At 54.9% G+C, this 17,954-nt stretch overlaps 2 protein-coding genes and 1 long non-coding RNA gene across 4 annotated transcripts; all 3 read left to right on the plus strand.

Annotated features, from left to right (window-relative positions):
* The first annotated feature begins 3,636 nt into the window (after nt 1-3,636).
* On the plus strand, nt 3,637-10,212 carry IGBP1 (immunoglobulin binding protein 1). Of its 2 annotated transcripts, none has more exons than XM_064462804.1 (6): nt 3,637-3,857; nt 4,303-4,608; nt 6,978-7,173; nt 8,203-8,288; nt 9,307-9,419; nt 9,686-10,212. In XM_064462804.1, exons 1-6 carry the CDS (start codon nt 3,670-3,672, stop codon nt 9,829-9,831), a joined length of 1,035 nt encoding a protein of 344 aa, XP_064318874.1. In that variant the 5' UTR covers nt 3,637-3,669; the 3' UTR covers nt 9,832-10,212. The 2 variants fall into 2 exon arrangements, with proteins under 2 accessions (XP_064318874.1, XP_064318873.1); XM_064462803.1 differs by having other exon boundaries at nt 3,638-3,857; nt 9,683-10,212.
* Nucleotides 10,213-11,867: 1,655 nt separating this feature from the next.
* Nucleotides 11,868-17,408, plus strand: LOC104042017 (diacylglycerol O-acyltransferase 2-like). The gene is made up of 8 exons (XM_064462807.1): nt 11,868-12,230; nt 13,912-14,040; nt 14,118-14,225; nt 14,478-14,548; nt 14,651-14,855; nt 16,097-16,271; nt 16,358-16,560; nt 16,691-17,408. The coding sequence occupies exons 1-8, from the start codon at nt 12,191-12,193 to the stop codon at nt 16,843-16,845; spliced, it is 1,086 nt and encodes a 361-aa protein (XP_064318877.1). The 5' UTR covers nt 11,868-12,190; the 3' UTR covers nt 16,846-17,408.
* Nucleotides 14,862-15,498, plus strand: LOC135315325 (uncharacterized). The gene is made up of 2 exons (XR_010374756.1): nt 14,862-14,959; nt 15,122-15,498. It is a non-coding gene; the product is annotated as an uncharacterized LOC135315325 (long non-coding RNA).
* Nucleotides 17,409-17,954: the final 546 nt, after the last annotated feature.

A 17,954-nucleotide genomic window follows, 5' to 3' on the forward strand; every position in this document is an offset into this window, starting at 1 on the left:
TTGCAGCTCAGATAGGACCGTGGGTCAGGACCTCTGCCAGCTTTTTGCTTGTGTTCTTCCCAAAGAAAGCTAAGCCAGAACAAGGATACAGCAGGGGATGGGGCCACTGTCTGGGGGCTCAGCTGTGGATCAACATCTGTACTGCTGTAAACATCCTGGGGATGTTGCTTTGACCTTTGGCATAGTTGGTGCCCACGCTATCACACCGCAAGTCACAAATATGAGTAAAGACTTGTATTCAAGGAAAAACCCTTGTATCTCTGTTCTCTTTTATTTCTGGGGTGTTCAGCAATATCATGATGCCCTAAGGATGAGAAATAATAATAGGGATTGTCCTTATGGGGATCTTCAGCTGAGGGACAGGGACAAATCAACATAGGTGAGTAACAGCCGGAAGACCTGCAGACCGAGGGCCCTTGGGCGTGTCTTGACGGGCAGTTGTGGTAATGGCTGTGTGAGGTTCAGAGGGGAAGGAGACCTCCATCCCTTCTCCTAGGATGGGCAGGCCAGCATCCCTTCCAGCTCTGAACCCTCTATGTCAGCAAATTGCTCAATCAGAGTGGAAAAGCCTCAGATACCGCAGGTTTGTGGTATCCCCATCATGTCCACAGGGGCCAGGAGGAGTCGGGTGGCATTTCTGAGCCTCCCTTCACCAGCCCATATTTTTCCCTGTTGCTTGCTTAAACTCACCCGTGTTCAGTGCAGGCAGCGTCCTGGAGGCTGCTCACGGCGGACTTTCCGTGTCGCCTTTCTGCCAGTACAGAGAAGATGCCGTGGCCTTCTTGTTGAGTCCCTAAATAGCAGCATCTTCCCTTTGTGCGTTGCTGGAGACGCTGCCTCCAAGGTCCATCAGAAAGTGAGTTAAATCAGGGAAGGAGCCGCAGAACAGTCTCCTCTCCAGAGCAGAAGTTGGCATGGGCCTGTGAGCCACACTGGGGCTGCCATCCAACCGGGCTTTTCCAAGAGCATCCTCCCACCAGCCCAGAACCAGGGCCGTACAGATTTTGAGGACTTTCTCAGCTTGTGTGTGTGTCAGCCATGACCACTGTGCACATCCTGTGTGGTGGAATATGGAATTTCCAGGCATGCTTCAGTCTGGCTGGAGCAGCGCTCGTGGGCTGCAGGATGACATGCAGAAGCTCTAACACCTTCCAGGAAGTCTGGATGTACATGTAACATGCAGAAGCTCCTGGGAAGCACCGGACAGGCTTTCTGGATGTGCACGGCCAGATGTTCTACACATGTGCGTTAAATGCAATACACCGTGGTGGCTGGTTTTACTACCTGTATAATGGAAAGCACGTGGGCACGTTTCATGTCTGGAAGTGGAAATGTAAGAACACTCCAGAAGCTGAGGCTGATCCCTAGGTATTGACTTTATGCTGAAAACCTACCGCACCGAGACACCTGGCAGAACTGGGGAGAGGGAGAGATCGATCCCCAGCTTGCCAGAGCTCCGGGAACTCCCCCTTTTTCACATGCAGTGGGACTAATCACAGCTACTATTCCTGTAGTCACCAGCTTGAGGCTCATTGTGGTGTGAAAAGGGGCTTGCTGCGTAATTACGCCTTCCAAAGATTCATTTATTTTTTTTCTTGTGTACATTAGCTCTGTAATTAGAAGGGGCAGCTCAAAAAACCACATCCTGCCAGGCGGACCTCAGGCAGGAGAAGAACAACATGCGTGGGCGCTTGCAGTTTGCTACGCTGGAGCTGAAGAGCAGACTGTGGGTGATCCTAGTCGCTAACCCTTACTGATTTCATGCCTCCGTGGTGTAACTGAAACCTCTTCTTGGCCAGCTGGGACAGCAGATAAAAACAGGACTGATTAACTTCTAGCAAGGGGATTCAGGAGCTTCCAACAAGCTAACCCACTTGGCTCTTAGAGGCAAAGCCTTCTCCACCGTAGAGGAAACCAGGCCTCACACAGATTTCCTATCCTCTTGGTCTAGTTTGCCTGGTGAGCCGGGATAACATGCTGCTCAAGGCCTGTCCTGTGCTACCTCTGATGCTCTGGGTCAAAACTGCCTCTCCCGCCCTGCAGTTTTAGGGGAGGGGAGGTGGGCTGAGATCCCATGCTCCATCCTCAGCCTATTCACAATTACGTGGAGCACAAGCCTATGACCTGGCTTGCTCGGAGAGGTGAAGGCCTCCAAGGAGAATGTCCTAAGGAGGTGTTTGTTAAAGATTAAACAGAGATAACCTACAGAAAGGTGATCTGTGAACTGCTCAGGGACTCTCGGGGTAACACAAAGGATAACGCAACAGAGGAGTTCGCTCTTTTGCTCTGATCCTTAGAAGTGCAGCTGAAATAAACGTTGAGTCTTAGCGGTTACAGGCGGCGATGATGTGACAGGTTTACTGTAGCTTTTAACTAATACATACAAAGGAGTAAGACGCTATATTGAGAGTGGCATTGCCTTGATGAAAGCGAACTAGTTGTCATTGTTGGAGACACCAAAGGATCTTCTGCTAGTGAAGAACAAACGGCTGTAGATTCCTGGCCCCATTCCACTTCCAATCATTATACTAATTAATTCTCCCACCGCCGGACACAGCGCTTTCCTCGCCTCCTGCCTGGCATGCAGAAACGCCACAGAACGACGCCGTCGGCTCTTGACATACCGGCGCCTGCCTTTGCAGCCTGAGCAAAGCGGACGCACGGAGGGTGGCAGGAGAGTGACACCGCTGCCGGGTGCTCAGGGCGCAGCGAACGGGGACGCAAACCCACAGCTCTTCTGGTTTTTATGAGTAGCTTTTTATCGAGCTATCTCACGTAGGTATGAAGCAAACAGAGTAAATCGTAAACTGACTCATTCTTGGAGGCCGAGTGCTTCTGGCCGGCCGTGAATTATAGTTACACCATATATATTTCTCACATCTAGGTCAGTTACCTGTGTTTCTAAGGGACCAACATCAGTTCCTAAAAGCCCAGGTTTAACCCTTACCTGCCCTATGCCTATTTAAGTGCCAGAGATATTGTAAGAAGGGACTTAGGAGCTAAATAAAAAAGAAATTAGAAAGGCTGCTTAGCTTCCTTTTGTTGTAAAAAGGGTACAGAGGGAAGAAATGGAAGGTGCTGTGCTTAAACAAATAAACCGTAGGACCACGCTGCTGAGCATTCGAGCTGCGCGTTGCGTGCTGCCAGGATCGTCTCTCACATTTAGGTCCCGGACTACGGAGCAAAAGCCCTGCACAGCACAAGCCTGGACTAAGTCCTGCTGTATCCTAAAGCTCAGCATCATTCGGGCTCTCCCAGGAGCAGGAGAGGACCCCGCGTGTCACCCGCCGTCCCAGCCCGAGGGGCTGCACGCTTTCTGTCCATTTATCTAAATAGCCTCAATTTTGCGGGTTTACTGGACCACACCGCCCTGGCTCCTTCCCCGGGGGCCCCCCGCAGGGCCTGGGGAGGCCTGTGCGGCAGTCAGGAGCAGCTTCAGGCGCACCGCACGCACGTGAGGCCCCACGGCCACGCCGAGCCTCGCGTGGGCGACGCTGCCTGCCCGCCGCGGGGGTCCCCGGGCCCGGCCCGGCATTCGGCCCGCCACAACCAACATGGCGGCCGCGCTCGTTCGGGCGCCGCCGCTGCCCTCACCAAGATGGCGGCGACGGGGGGGTCATTCCCGGCCGACCCGGAAGCGGTTGGGCGGCTACGCCTTCCCGGCCCAGCATGGCGGAGGGGGCCGGTGCGGGGCCGCGGCTGGCGGAGCTGCTGGCGGCGGGCCGGCGGCTCTGGGAGGAGGTGGAGACCGGCGCCGAGCCCTCCTCGGGGGCCCCCGCCGTGCAGGATAAGGTGCGGCAGGGTCTGGATGCCCTGCACCGGGCGGCCGCCATGGTGGCGCAGCTGGACCTGTTCAGGTGAGGGGAGGGACGGGCCTGGGCCCGGATCTGGGTCTGGGCCTGGGCCCGGATCTGGGTCTGGGCCTGGGCCCGGATCTGGGTCTGGGTCTGGGCCCGGATCTGGGTCTGGGTCTGGGTCTGGATCTGGATCTGGGTCTGGGTCTGGGTCTGGGTCTGGGCCTGGGCCTGAGCCCGGATCTGGGTCTGGGTCTGGATCTGGATCTGGGTCTGGGCCTGAGCCCGGATCTGGGTCTGGGCTTGGGCCTGAGCCTGGACCTGGGTCTGGGACTGCGAGGGTCTGGGTGTGGGTCTGGGCCTGGAGGGGCCCAGTGAGGCTGTGCGAGGGCCCTCCATGCCTTCTGCCGCCTCCACACAGGCCTCCGGCCCCCACAGAGTGGGCTGGGCTTGGATGGAGCAGAGTGGGAAGGGGAAGGCTCGCCTCACCTTGCCTGTCCCCTTGTAGTGAGAACGAGGAGCTGGAGGAGATAGCTTCGGCCGACCTGAAGTACCTGCCGCTGCCTGCCCTGCTGGGGGCCCTGACGCTGAAGCAGGTCGACCTGAGCAGGAGGCTGGAGCACCTGGAGAGCGCTCGGGCCCACTTCTGGCGCTTTCTCAAACTCTGCAGCAGCTACGGCCTGGGCAGCTTCCACCTGCCCCCCGCCAGTCCCCCCCAGGAGGAGGATGCTGGGAGCCCATCCCTGGGGGGCCCTGCTGCTGCCCAGACCAGCCTGGTGGCCATGGCGTCGAGTAGGCAAGCCAAAATCGAAAGGTAGGCTCTGACTTTGCGGTCTTTAAAGGCTTTTGGTAAGCAGTTTAAGAGAAGGGGAGAGCCTCAGGCAGTGCGAGATTGTGCGGACAGGACTGTCAGGAAGGAACTGCTTCCCTTGGTATTGGAATACTTTGATCAGGAAACATTGATTTTAAGAGATGCACCACATTATTACTTAATGCTGTTGGGTTGTGCACGGACGGGGAGGTGCATTTATGTCTTTAGTTTCTGGTCATTGAAGAAGAGCCACACAAAAGCTCTCATGATGAGTTTCTTAGTCACTGCTGACAATGAAAAGCCACCCCCATTGGAAGATACCTGCCAGTGTGCTTATTAGATCTTTAAATAAAGAGGTGGTTTATGCCTCGTTGTCATGCTTCAGCTGGGGATTTTGACAATCAAGTTGTCAGTTATTGTGGTAGCACTGGGAGGCCCAAGCTGGGCTGGAGAGCTGTTTAAATTGCATGAATACAAAGTTATGACTTATATTCTAGAGAATAACCTCACTGAGGTGGGTTTGGGATACCAGAATACATCAGGGCCTTCAGGGTCAGCACCTCTTCAGCACAGGCTCCTTTTTGTAGCCTCAGAGCTGCACGTCACCTCCCGAGCGCAAGCAAGTTCTGTGGGTGCTGCAGGTAGGGCTTTGGTTATACATGAACCCCCTTCTCGCTGCGGGCTTGTGTTTGCCTGTACCGTGACTCCTGCTTGAAGGCAAACAGGAGGTGCCTCTGTTGTGAGCTCTGCAAGCAGGTTGGTACTTGATCAGGGTGAGACATTGCAATTATATCTGCTCTCAGTAAAATGCATAGACTGCATGAACAAGGATTTTCCTAAGAAGGCCTGTATCACTGCACCAGCTCCAGGCCTGTCCTGTCCTAGCTGCCTTTAGCCTTGCTCTCTGAAAGAGCAGGCGCTGCAGCGTCCCAGGGGGCGGGCTGGGATTGCCACAGCCAACTGAAGAGAGCTTATCCTGCTGGGAGTGTAAAAACAAACAGGAACGGAGTGGTTTGCTTTCCTTCCCTGCAGGACAGGGCTGGGCAGTCGGGAGCGCAGCCCGTCCAGGTGCGGTTTTGGGGGTTCCCTGTGGAGCATTTGTGGATGGGTTTGTTTTTTCAGAACAACCCTTGTACGTTCCTTGTCCTTTCAGCTCCCGTAGGTTTCTAATCCTTGATTCTCTCTGTTCGTTCTCCAGGTGGCACTGTAACTGAGGGAAGTGGCATGCAAGAATTTAGCCTGGAAGTGTATTAGATAGGTAGTTCCCCCCTTTAATAACTAATTCCTGGAAAGGTCAAAAAATCCAGGAGACCAAAATTCTATTAAAAAACACCAGCACCCCACCCCCAAAAAACGCCTGAGAGAAATTGGAAGTGTTTTAATCTGCCTTACAAGCAGCTCCTTGATATGTTCATGTCATACAGAAGCAATTCAAAATAGCTATTACATTGGATTTCTCAGTGAAGGAGCTGATGAGTTAAAGTCCTGTTTTTCTCCAGGAAGTTAATGTTGCCCAGCTTGCCTAATTTTACCTGGGAGGCTTAATTGTCAAGGATTGCTCAACTTTAAGGAGAAGAAAAAAATAATTGAGAGAGGCGCCTCTAAATTTAATCTGTCTTATTAAAACTGCTTTTAACAGATGGGAGATACTTAAATTACAGCACTAAACCGTCGTGACTTCCCTTTTTGTATACAGTTTTCTTTTTAAATGCATGACATTACATGAAACCTCTTACAAAGAGTAGTAAAGATCCTATATAATGTCTAAATTTGAACTGACAGATGGAAGCGATGGGGAAGACAGGAGGAAAAGATCTTGGTGCTGCGTATATGTATATAACTGCATTTTCAAAACCTTTTCTAAGCAGAATGGAACTCTTCTGATTTCTGTAGTTTTCATGTGTCAAAAACCTTCTGTTGTCAGTCAGATGAGGTGGGGAGATGGATCCCCCTGCTTGGCGTTTTGTCTCTTGCTTACGCATCGTGAGAGGTCATCAGTAAATGGTGATCCAGTGTGATCTGGTGCTGCCAGTGCTCCTCCACCTCTCAACGGGTACGTGCCTGTAAGTCAGTGCTTTAGTTCTACAGGACTCTTGCTCAGTTGTTACCTGGGTGGGTCCTCGCACGAGGAGATCTGTCAAAGGCATGCGGAGCTTTATGAACGTCTGGGATTTGTGTACCCCAGTGAGCACTGGTCAGCGACTGTCACCTCTGTGAAAAGCAATTAGAAGAGGATTGGGACAGGAGGTGGCTCTCTAACTACGTTTGATTGAATTTCAAGAAATAGGAAATGGTTTATTTTAGAAAACACTATCTAGGTTGTGTTAGAGAACGGTTACTGAAATGATCTCGTTTTGTCCTCTTTGAGACAGATATAAGCAGAAGAAGGAGCTGGAGAACAGGTTGGCCTCTATGAGAACCTTTGTGGAGAGCGAGCAAGCAGATGAGGATCAGATACGGGAATATTACATACTGCAAATCCAGAAATGGATCAACACCAGCCTTGAGGAAATTGAGAGTATTGACCAAGAAATGGTCATCCTGAGGAGCAGAGGTACAGCAAAGCAGGTATGAGATCTCTCTTGCACTGCGGGTCCTGCGAACTCTGGGTAGTCAGACCTGCTGGTAGATGCTGTTGCAAGTAAATGAACCACAGAGGAATTCAACAGCAGAGTTTCATAAGTTTTATTCTGTGAATTCCCAGTTGAAATTTAGCTCAGTCACAGCACAAGCAGGTGGGGTTTGGTTTAATCCTGAATGAGCAGTGGTCTGATTTTTGGATTAGTCACTGTCTGGTGCTACCACATGTTCTAGACAGTTATGGCTTGTGAAATGCTAGAGCGTCGAGTGTCAGAGCTGAACCGGTCTGTGTGCAGAGGCTGTTCTCCACCTTGCTGGGTTCTGCCAGACCATTAACTCTAAAGAACTAAGTATATCTGTAAATTAAAAGAAGACCCTTGTGATTTCTTTCAAACCTATGCTTCTGGGATACAAAGCGTCCACATTACAGAAAGAAATGCCCGTTCTGAATGCTGAAAGCTTCTCATAGACCTGCCGTTCCTGTCTAGAACAGTGTTCCTGGGCTTTTTGTTACTCACCTAAAGTGTCTGTCTAGAAATAAAAACCCATAATGTGCTGACATAGACCATAGTCCAGCGTTTTTGGCGCAGCTGGTTTGTGCAGTTCATTATTGGCGTTGCAGAGCTCTGCTCTTGTGTGGGTTGCCTGGTGCCCTTCGTGATACCACTGGGAACGATGGGGTCTACTCGCTTCAGAGTGTTCTGCGTTTGATCTCTGGGAAAAATAAGCTCTATTTCATGCTTTGATCTGAGCTGATCTGGTTTAGCTCTGTCAGCTTTCCACTTTGATCAGAACGGGTGTGTAACAAAGACACAAGGAGAAGTGATTTGTAGAAGCTCACAGGTGGAGTTCATGATTTAAACTGGATTAAGGCCCAAAGTGTCCATCTTGGGATGTTCCTCTGACAGCAGAGGCGTTCCTCTTCTACAAGACCTTTAATAAGTTGTTGGGGGTGGGAAGCAGTGAAGGGGATTCTCGTCTACGCGATTATCTCATGACTATTGTTTGCACCTTCAGTCTTCAGCACCACCACATGGTACTTCTCGGCAAGCCAGGGCTCCACTGAAACCTTTCATTCTTACCCGGGATGCTGCTCAGGCTAAGTACGTTGTTTAATGATTATTTAGACACAGGACAAGGCAGTGCTCTGTTCTCACCTCAACCTTAAAATACTCTTTCAAGTGCAGAAAACCAGTCGTTACCTCTGGACACTCTGGGCAGCATATGTCGCATCAAGATGGCATGGGTCGTGCGTCTGGGCAGGGGGTGGGGGGATCATCTAATGCATTCCTTGAACTTTCTCTGATTTCTTCTGTTACCAGCACACTGCAGCAGCTTGGCTAATGCTGCTTCCTCCTGTTGGGGGGACAGAAGAGGAGATTGTAATAAACAAATATTACTGTGTTAGTTTATAGGCCACGTGCTTGCTGTTTGGTAAGCTGCAGAGAGGCAAGGCTTATCTGCCCCTCTAACCTTTATGTGATATAACAGGATTGTTCACTGTTAAAATAGAGCCCAGCAGAAAAGCGCATGTGTTCTCTTAATCTAATATAAACTCTGGAAGATTTCACTGAGTTCCAACAAGTGATCTTAGGGGCTGGGAAGTTGCGATACCTACTAGCGAATGGTCAGTCACAAGAATACAGTTTTTAATTGCAAGGCGTTGTGGCACCCTGAGATTCTTGCAAGGAATATGGCAGCTAAAGCACAAAATGGGATAGAAACCACATTTCTTCTCGTGCTTTTGACATTATTTGCCCTGAGCCTTCCATACATCTATTTAGCCAAGCAGTGCCTGATTCAGTTCCCAGGGGCCTCCTTGGCAAGCGGTAGTAGCACAGTGTTCTCCTTTGGGTTGGAGAAGCAACTGAAGGCCTTTGGACTAGAACAGTCTTCCCCTCCCTAAACTAGCAGGGTGAACTCTTTAAATGCTGTTACGGAAATCTGTTGCTGAAGGCCCAAGCTGTAGAAATACGTTTGTTCTCAAGCCCTCCTTGATAACACGCCGTATGTTTTTAGTACAAATTGAATTACAGAGTAGTTCTGTGCGTGGTTGTTGCTGCGTCGGCTCATTCGTAGAGATGTAAAGTGCCGCCTTTGAGTGCCCCTCTCTTCCTGTAGAGTGTTTGGTGCTGGATATCCCGGCCTGCCTACGATGACCGTGGATGACTGGTATGAGCAGCGCAGAAGGCAAGGGGTCGTGTCTGGTCAGAGCGCGCCTCAGAGAGCACCAGGTACAGAGCGGCAAAGCTTGGAATAGAGAATTTGGGAAGCTGGTGGAGGGGGAGGGTGAACAGGGATATGTTCAGGGTGTAAAACACCCACTGACTGAGGAAGAGGAAGAACAGACTTCATCAGGCTGTGAGAATAACTGGTTTGCTAGACTGCTCTTTGACAATTCCTGCTTTCTGTCGAGACCGGCTCCTGGCAGGGCTTCTCTTTTGAGAACTTGACTAGGGATCTTCCACCGTCCCTCACTCCTGTTCTTCACCTTCAGCAGGTATAACTGAGGAAGAGTTGCAGAAGCAGCAGCAAGAGAAAAAAGAGGAGGAGGACGATGAGGAAGCTCTTCAAAAAGCTCGGAACTGGGATGACTGGAAAGATACACACCCAAGAGGCTATGGCAACCGGCAGAATGTGGGCTGATGCTCTCGCTGCAGGGGGAGCAGGGCCTGGAAATCCTGTAAGAATTGCCTGTGTCCTGGAGATATAGGAGTAAATACACTGTACATACACAGAGGTATCCTTGGCTTCTCTGGGAGGCACCGGAAGCAGAGGAGTGAACATAAGTTTGCTCTGGTTTACGTTAAATGTCAGACTGAGTGCACTGGTCATGTACAGTGGTACCACAGAGCTCCTGTCAGGTGGAGCTCTTTCCGAGGGGTCAGACTGCCTCTGTTCTCCCAGTCAGAGGAAGTCCTTGAAAGAAAAGTACATGAATTTGGAAACTGCTCATTGTATTGTGGGTGGATGTATTTATTTTTTTCCTCTATATTTTAAGCAAAATAAAATCTCTTGTGCTGCCTAGTTTTTGTTGTGCAAATCCCTTGCTCTTCGTCCTAGGCTCTTAGAGCAAGTCCGTTAAGGCTGGTTTCCAGCAACCAGGGGAGTTGGGGATGGGAAATAGGCAATGTCAGACGGGCAGACTTTTTGGCCGAGGCTTCTGAACGCACCAGCTTGCAGTGCAGCGTTCACCTCAGCAGGGAGGTCTGTGTGCAGCCAGGCGCTCGGCTGTGGCCTTTCCACAGGCTTGTCCCGCTGTTCCTCCCCGAGCGGGCAGGCTGAAGCGGTTTGGCATTTTTTTTGCGTTAAGTAGGTCGGGCGCTTCGAGGGCAATGTCTTGAAGTGCTGATACTACACATAGTACAAATGCCTTAATAGAAATGTTTGTCCTTTTTTGCTCAGCATAACGTGGGGTCTGCGTGGCCACAGCACGCATGCTGTATGCGCAACGTGTGCGTGTCCGGACGTCTTGCGGAGCCCTACGGGGCCGACACTGGCACAAATGGTGCCGTATTCGAGCCAGGTAGCGCACTGTTTGTCGGTGTGCTTTGAAGTCTACTTACAGAGTAACCCTGAAGAGGTGAAAACCCTTTCTGGATTCCTCTGAAGTTAGTTTGAACAGCTGCTGGCACTAATCCTGAACTGAGTGAGAAGAGAGGGGGCATGACTGGTCTGCTTTACCTGGCACTGACCCGGCATGCGGTGGGTGTTACTGGGCGAGAAAGTGAGGAATCGTAGTTGGAAGCTCTGGAGTCGCTCAGCGTGGGCTGGCAGCTGTGCCTGCAGTTGTTCTAAAGCTCTTAACAAATGTTGGGGTAAAAAAAATCCCCACAGAGCATCACCGCAGCTTGCGTATGTGGCAGTGTGTCACCTGGAGCCAGCCAGGAGGCATTTCCCCCCTTTGATTTGGTGCAGTTGGGTTCATCAGCAGAGCACTCCCTTACCTCTGGGGACAGTGCGATTCCGAAAGAATCTGGGGGTTTTCCTCCCTGTTAGCATGATTCAGGCACGCCTGAGGGGCCAGCTAGGCTGCAGGGGAGCTTTGACATGTTATGTGTAGCAATCTGCAATCTCGGCTCCTCTTAACTGATCTACATCTGTGAGTGCTGTTGCACCCTTTCTAGTCTCTACAGTCTACAACAGCAGTTTATGAGTGTTTGTGGGTTCCTGGGTTCCAAACCTCTCCTGTGAAACGTTTCTCACTTTAACAGCATGTGCAGTCCTATTGATGCTATATATGATAATGTATATCTATATATATTTATCCTTTCCATACAGATGACGTTAGCCAGCTCTTCCTAGCGAGAACCTCTGGCGAGGTAGATCCTGAGAAGTAGCTCGAGTGAATTAGTTCCTGTGGCTTTTTGCTGTTCCTTTGGCCGTTAGGCCCCATCTCAGTGCTGCTTTTGTGCTGCTCTTATTTCCTTTTCTTCTCATTTTTTCTCCCTCCAGTCCTCTCCAGGCAGTGCTCCAGTCTTCCTGGGCTAGCAGGCAGGGCTAGCTGACCCCGATGCCCCTCTTAGGGGTGGAAGAGGAGGGGATGGTGCTGGGCACTGGGGCTGAGGGTCAGGGCCCGCCTGGCAGGCTGTGTTCCCATACTGCGGGAGCTTTGGGATGACGTTTTCGGGCGGTTCTGGAGGGGAGGCACACCGGTAGAGCATGACAGCGGTTTGTGAAATACCCAAAGTGTGGACGGTACCATTCCTGGGGGACGGCGGCCACCGCCAGTGCCGGCAGCGGTGTCTTTCCAAGGAGCAGCGGCTGCCCTTCTTGAGAGCAGCTTCTCACCGCTCGCTGTGACTCCTCATCCTCCCAAGGACCATCAGTTCTTCTCCTTGCTCTGCAAGCCACGACCGGAGCGTGTCCGCTCCCCTCCACGGCAGGCGGTTGCCTTGGATCAGCCGGTTGAAGCAGCTGGATACACAATCAATCGCGCTCTGGTATTTCCAAACTCGCCTTTTAACCTGCTGAACCAGGGTCTGGCGCAGAACAACTTGCCACCATGAAAACAATTATTGCAGCCTGTTCCCAAAATCTTAGTGGTAAGATATTTCCAAAGCGTGTTTGAATGGTGTCTGATGCTCTGGCGATGCGAGGAACTGCTCATGCAACTAGCATTTGTTGTCACTATTGTCTATTGGCTTTAGACTGCTTAGGGGAAAGGGAGGTGTTCGGAGCAATTTGGGGTTAGCAGCACCAGAGGAAAACATACAGTTGCTCAATAGGAATGAAATTTCTGACAATGCATTCGGTAACGTTACTCCTGCAAGATGCTCCAGAGTGCTGCAAATTCCCCTTCGTCTTTCCTTGCTGCCCCAGGCCGCAGAATCCCAATTTCTGGGTTTGAAGAGCGTTCCGTCGCCGTCGACAGGGCTGGCAGCGGAACCCCCGGGGTTTCTCCATTTTCTGTCTGCGGTCTGGACATTCACGGGGTGCTTGGGGGGAGCTAGAAAAGCCAACTAAAAAAAGCAACTGTTTGGTAGGCACAAATTCGCTAGGCAGAGCTCTGCTTCTCCCCTGGAAAAAAAACAAAGGGGGGGCTTTGGAAGTTGACACCGGCGGGGCTGTGCGGGTGGCCGGGCTTCTGGGGAAGCCTCGCTGGGCGTGCGGGGACGGGCAGGAGGGATCGCTTAAAGCACGGCACGCTGCTCAGGGGAGAGGGAAACAATTCTTTGATGCTGGTGGTGACTCCAGTGTTTAATTTATTTCAATTGTCCCATTCATGGAGAGAGCCAGGAGGAGTTGAACCTCCCCCAGCTACCCAAACTGGGGTTTGGTGGCTTGCCTCCCACCTGAGGGTCCCTGGCCTGCGGAGCCATAGGGACAGGTCTGCTCCTGTCTCACCCTGAGCATCTCTCTGTCTGGCCAGCAGGCTGATTTTGGGTTGTTTTCCCAAGAAAATAAGGCTATTGTGATACAAGGGTTGGCATGGCTCGCTGCAGTGGCCATGCCAGGAGGTCTCGGCCACAGTGGACCTTTGTCCAGGAGCAGTGCGTTGCTGGGACCAGTGCCTTGGGCCCGTTTCAGGGAGGAGGGATGGGGCCGCGCCTGGAGTTTGGATCCTGGCGCCCGGCCCAGGCCGGTTAATGGTTCACCAAGGTTGGCTGGAGGGAAGGGGGTGGCACGGGGAGTGGAGCGGCCACGGGCTGCTGGACTGTCCCTCGTGGGCTGCAAGGCTCAGCGGGGGCGGCCAGCCTCGGCCACCTGGCTCGGCCCCTGGCCGCTGTCCTTGGGGCTTGCTGCGGGGCAGACACTGCCCTGCACCTCCCTGCTGCACCAGCCTGGCTAAGAAAACCCTGAATTATCTATGAGCCTGAACGTCCCCTGGTCTTCGGGAACCTTGGCACAGTGCAAGACATGCCCCTGCGCTCGGCTCCACTGGTGCACCCAGGCTCACAGGCGCATTTGTTTTGGGCTTAGGGGTGCCCAACCTGCCAGCTGCCCCCTGCTTGGAGCAGGGCTGGCCCCAGAGCAGGCTCCAGTTGCCCAGGGCCACCTCCTAGCATGGTCCAGAGCTCTCTGAGGATGAGCATCCCCCACCCCATCCCATCCCTCCTTGCCCAACTGCTTCATCCTTCCCATCCTACCTCCCGCCTTGCCCCCCATGCCCCAACCCCAGCAGCCACAGGTACCACCAGACCAGGACACCCCCCCCAGGCCAGCCGGGACAGCATTTCCACAACCCGTGCTGTTTTGGGCTGGGTGCCCCATCCCTCCTCGCAGGCAGCCGCGCCAGCATCCACACTGCCCTGCGCACCCTGCTCGCAGCACCCTGGCCCTCACAGCGAGACATCCGCTCCTGGCTCCAGCTCCTCTCTGTGCTGCAGTGGGTGCTCAGCTTCCTGCTGCTGGGTGAGTAGGGGGCTGTGGGGGAGGATCCCAGCAGGGTGGGCGCGCACCCACTCACCCCCTCTCCGTGGCTCCTGCAGGAACTGTCAGCCTGCTGCTCCTCATTTACCTGGTGTTCACCAGCTTCTGGCCCATCTCTGCGCTCTACCTGGCCTGGATCATCTTCGACTGGGACACGCCGGAGAAAGGTGGGGATGGGCAGAGCCCCCACCGCTTCCTCCAGCTTTGCAGCAGGATGGGGTGTGGGGTCCCCCCTTTCCCTGGGTCCGTCCCAGCACAGCAAATGGGGAGCACCATACCCCACCTGCTCTTTCCCTCCTCTCCCCCATCATCATCGTGGTGGGAAGAGGGATGCGGCAGGTCCGCAGGGAGTGTTTCCCACGGGTCCTGCTGCCTGCTGGGGTGGGCGTCGTCATCTGCCATCCCTCCCTGGTTTGCAGGTGGCAGGAGGCTGCCGTGCCTGCGGCGATGGCCCGTGTGGAACCACTTTCGGGATTATTTCCCCGTGAAGGTATGGCGTGGGGAGCCGGGACGGGATGTTCGTGCGGGTGGAGGTACCACCCAAAAGGACGTGCCGCCGTTATGTCCCCACAACACTATTTTGTCCCTGCAGCTGGTGAAGACGCATGACCTGTCCCCCAGCCACAACTACATCATCGGCTCCCACCCCCACGGCATCCTCTGCGTCGGCGCCTTCTGCAACTTCATCACGGGCTCGACGGGCTTCGGGGAGATGTTCCCGGGCATCCGGCCCTTCCTCACCACCCTGGCCGGCAACTTCCGCCTGCCCGTCTTCAGGGAGTACCTGATGAGCGGGGGTGAGGGTCCGAGGGCAGCGGGGCAGGCGCCCTCAGGGGCACGGAGGGCACCCTCACGGGCAGCCCTGCAGGCGTGGCCCGCTGTGCTGCCTTGAGCTAAGTGGGTGCCCCAGGGATGCACCCCCCTGCCTGTCCCGCTCCTGCCCACCTCTGCCTGCTGCCATGGAGAGAGCAATGCCCACGGGCACGGGGGACTCCAGCGGGGCTCCAGGGGGGCTCCCCGGTCCCATCTGTGGGGAAACCTGGGAGCAGGCAGGGCAGAGGAGGTGCCCTGCCTGAACTCCACCCACACCCTGCCTGCACCCTGCCTGCACCCTGCCCGCAGGGCTGGCAGCTCGGGGGTCCCCGCCCTCCCTGGGAGCTCTCTCACAGCAGGGGGCGACCTTGCACCGTCCCTTGCACGGTCCTTGCACCGTCCCTTGCACGGTCCTTGCACCGTCCCTTGCACGGTCCTTGCACTGTCCCTTACACGCGCCTTGCACTGTCCCTTACATGTTCCTTGCACGGTCCCACCAGGCACGGTCCCTTGTACTGTCCATTGCATGGTCCTTGCATGTTCCTTGCACTGTCCCTTACATGCGCCTTGCACGGTCCCACCAGGCACGGTCCCTTGTACTGTCCATTGCATGGTCCTTGCATGTTCCTTGCACTGTCCCTTACATGCTCCTTGCATGTTCCTTGCACTGTCCCTTACATGCTCCTTGCACGGTCCTTGCACTGTCCCTTACATGCGCCTTGCACGGTCCCACCAGGCACGGTCCCTTGTACTGTCCATTGCATGGTCCTTGCATGTTCCTTGCACTGTCCCTTACATGCTCCTTGCACGGTCCCACCAGGCACGGTCCCTTGCACCGTCCATTGCATGGTCCTTGCATGTTCCTTGCACTGTCCCTTACATGCTCCTTGCACGGTCCTTGCACTGTCCCTTACATGCTCCTTGCACGGTCCCACCAGGCATGGTCCCTTGCACCGTCCATTGCATGGTCCTTGCATGTTCCTTGCACTGTCCCTTACATGCTCCTTGCACGGTCCTTGCACTGTCCCTTACATGCTCCTTGCACGGTCCCACCAGGCACGGTCCCTTGCATGGTCCTTGCACAGTCTTTGCACTGTACCTTGCATGGCCCTTGCATGGGTCCCACCAGACACGGTGCCTTGTGGGGGTCCCTCGCAGGGTCCCCACCACCCGGGCGCTGCACGGCCAGGCAGTCCCACAGCACCAGTTGTCTGTTCCACCGCAGGCCTGTGCCCGGTGACACGCCGCGCCATCGGGTACCTGCTGTCCGAGAACGGCACTGGCAACGCGGTAGCCATCGTCATCGGCGGTGCAGCCGAGTCGCTCTCCTGCCGTCCAGGCGTCACCACGCTCATCCTGAAGAACCGCAAGGGATTTGTCCGCATGGCCCTGCAGCACGGGTGGGTCACGGGCACCGCTGCCATCGCCGCTGTGGGGCTCCAGGGGTCCCGGCACCCCATCACCACTCACCATGTCCCCTCCACAGGGCCTACCTTGTCCCCTCCTTCTCCTTTGGGGAGAACGACCTCTTCCGTCAGGTGGTCTTTGAGGAGGGCAGCTGGATGAGGAGCATCCAGCAGCGCTTCCAGAAGATGATGGGCTTCGCTCCCTGCGTCTTCTACGGCCGGGGTCTCACCTCCGTCCAGTCCCGGGGCTTCCTCCCCTATGCCAGACCCATCACCACTGTTGGTAAGCGTTGCCCATCAGGACGGAGGGGACCCCCAGAAGGTGGAGGGGCAGAGGAGGACACCCTGCGATGTCCCCAATGAGCCAAGCGCATCCCTGAGCTGCCTGCCTGACCTTCCTCCCCTCCCGACAGTGGGAGAGCCGCTGGCAGTGCCCAAGATCGAGGACCCAAGCTGCGAGACGGTGGACATGTACCACGAGATGTACGTCCGCTCCCTGCTCAAGCTCTTCAACGAGAACAAGACCAAATACGGGCTGTCGGAGACGGACGAGCTGCACATCCTCTGAGTGCGCCAGTGCCGGCGGCCAGATCCTGGCTCACAAGGGCAGCGGGCTCTTGTGGGTGGGGATTTCAGCCGGCCCGGCACGGGGGACACATGGGGGACGGTCCCCACTCCAGCCCTCTGCTCCTCCAGCAGAAAAACCTGTGCGGGAGGTGGGAGGAGAGGAGGAATTGAGGGGAAGGGGAGATTGGGAAAGGGTTCCCCTTGAAAGGGGTTTGGAGAAGCTGTGGGTGACACAGCCATCCCCTGAGGACGTGGGGCTGTTGTGGGAGGGCCAGCGATGGCCAGGGTCCCCACAAGGTAGCCAGGACACCACGAGCTGAGGGAGGGGGCATCATGGGAGGAGGGAACGAGATGGGATTTTTTGGGGTGGCATCCCCATGGTGAGTGGGACCAGGCTGGGGAGACATCCCCCTCTGGGGTGGAGGGGGGACACTCCCAGACTTGGGGACCCATGGAAGTGGCCTCAGCTGGGACCGTGTGGCCCTGGGCAAGGGGCAGGTGCTGGTCTGGCCCCAGATGAGCCTTTTCTGTCGCCTCTGTACCCAATAGAGATTTCCAACCCGCCCTGTTGCTGCCTGTGCGTGCTGGGGGGGGCAGGATCGGCGGCACCACAGCCATACCCCTGCACTCCCCGTGTGGGTGCGCCCGCCACCCACCCGTGCCCCCTCCCTGGCAGCCCCATCTCCAGGGCTGTGGCTGTGCTTTGCGGGCACCCTTGAAGTGCTCAGGTGCAACGAAGCAGTTCCCATGTCCACCTGGGTCACGTTGGATATAATGGGAGGTGAGGGGCAGCAGCTGCTCTTACTGGGTTAATTGGGCTCAGGAGGGAGGTCTCCTCTCTGCTTTGGGCTCAGCGGTGAGTGAGGGGGGCTCTCTGGGTACCACTGTCTGGTGGGATGGGAATGCCGGGCTGGGATGTGGCATCCCTGGGGCCCTCTCCCTCTCCGGCTGACCTGGGCAGCTCCTGGTGGGATGTGGCTGCATGCGGTCGGTGCCATGTCTGGGGGGGGTGACACCCTGAAGATGCTATGGGCATCTCTTCCCTAGGCATGTGCTGGTAGGACTCATGGGGGGGCAATAGGGGGCAGCCCCTCACCAGTGTCCCCATGC

The sequence above is a fragment of the Phalacrocorax carbo genome, chromosome 11, assembly GCF_963921805.1.
Source record: "Phalacrocorax carbo chromosome 11, bPhaCar2.1, whole genome shotgun sequence".
NCBI classification, from domain to species: domain Eukaryota; kingdom Metazoa; phylum Chordata; class Aves; order Suliformes; family Phalacrocoracidae; genus Phalacrocorax; species Phalacrocorax carbo.

What these genes read in the sequence shown, in the direction of transcription:
- IGBP1 (XM_064462803.1), top strand. Translation starts at nt 3,670, where the DNA reads ATGGCGGAGGGGGCCGGTGCGGGGCCGCGGCTGGCGGAGCTGCTGGCG. An exon ending in GCGCAGCTGGACCTGTTCAG is followed by an intron (nt 3,858 to 4,302) that starts GTGAGGGGAGGG and finishes GTCCCCTTGTAG; the next exon opens with TGAGAACGAGGAGCTGGAGG. An exon ending in AGGCAAGCCAAAATCGAAAG is followed by an intron (nt 4,609 to 6,977) that starts GTAGGCTCTGAC and finishes TCTTTGAGACAG; the next exon opens with ATATAAGCAGAAGAAGGAGC.
- LOC104042017 (XM_064462807.1), top strand. Translation starts at nt 12,191, where the DNA reads ATGAAAACAATTATTGCAGCCTGTTCCCAAAATCTTAGTG. An exon ending in CTGTTCCCAAAATCTTAGTG is followed by an intron (nt 12,231 to 13,911) that starts GTAAGATATTTC and finishes CCCTCCTCGCAG; the next exon opens with GCAGCCGCGCCAGCATCCAC. An exon ending in CAGACCCATCACCACTGTTG is followed by an intron (nt 16,561 to 16,690) that starts GTAAGCGTTGCC and finishes CCCTCCCGACAG; the next exon opens with TGGGAGAGCCGCTGGCAGTG.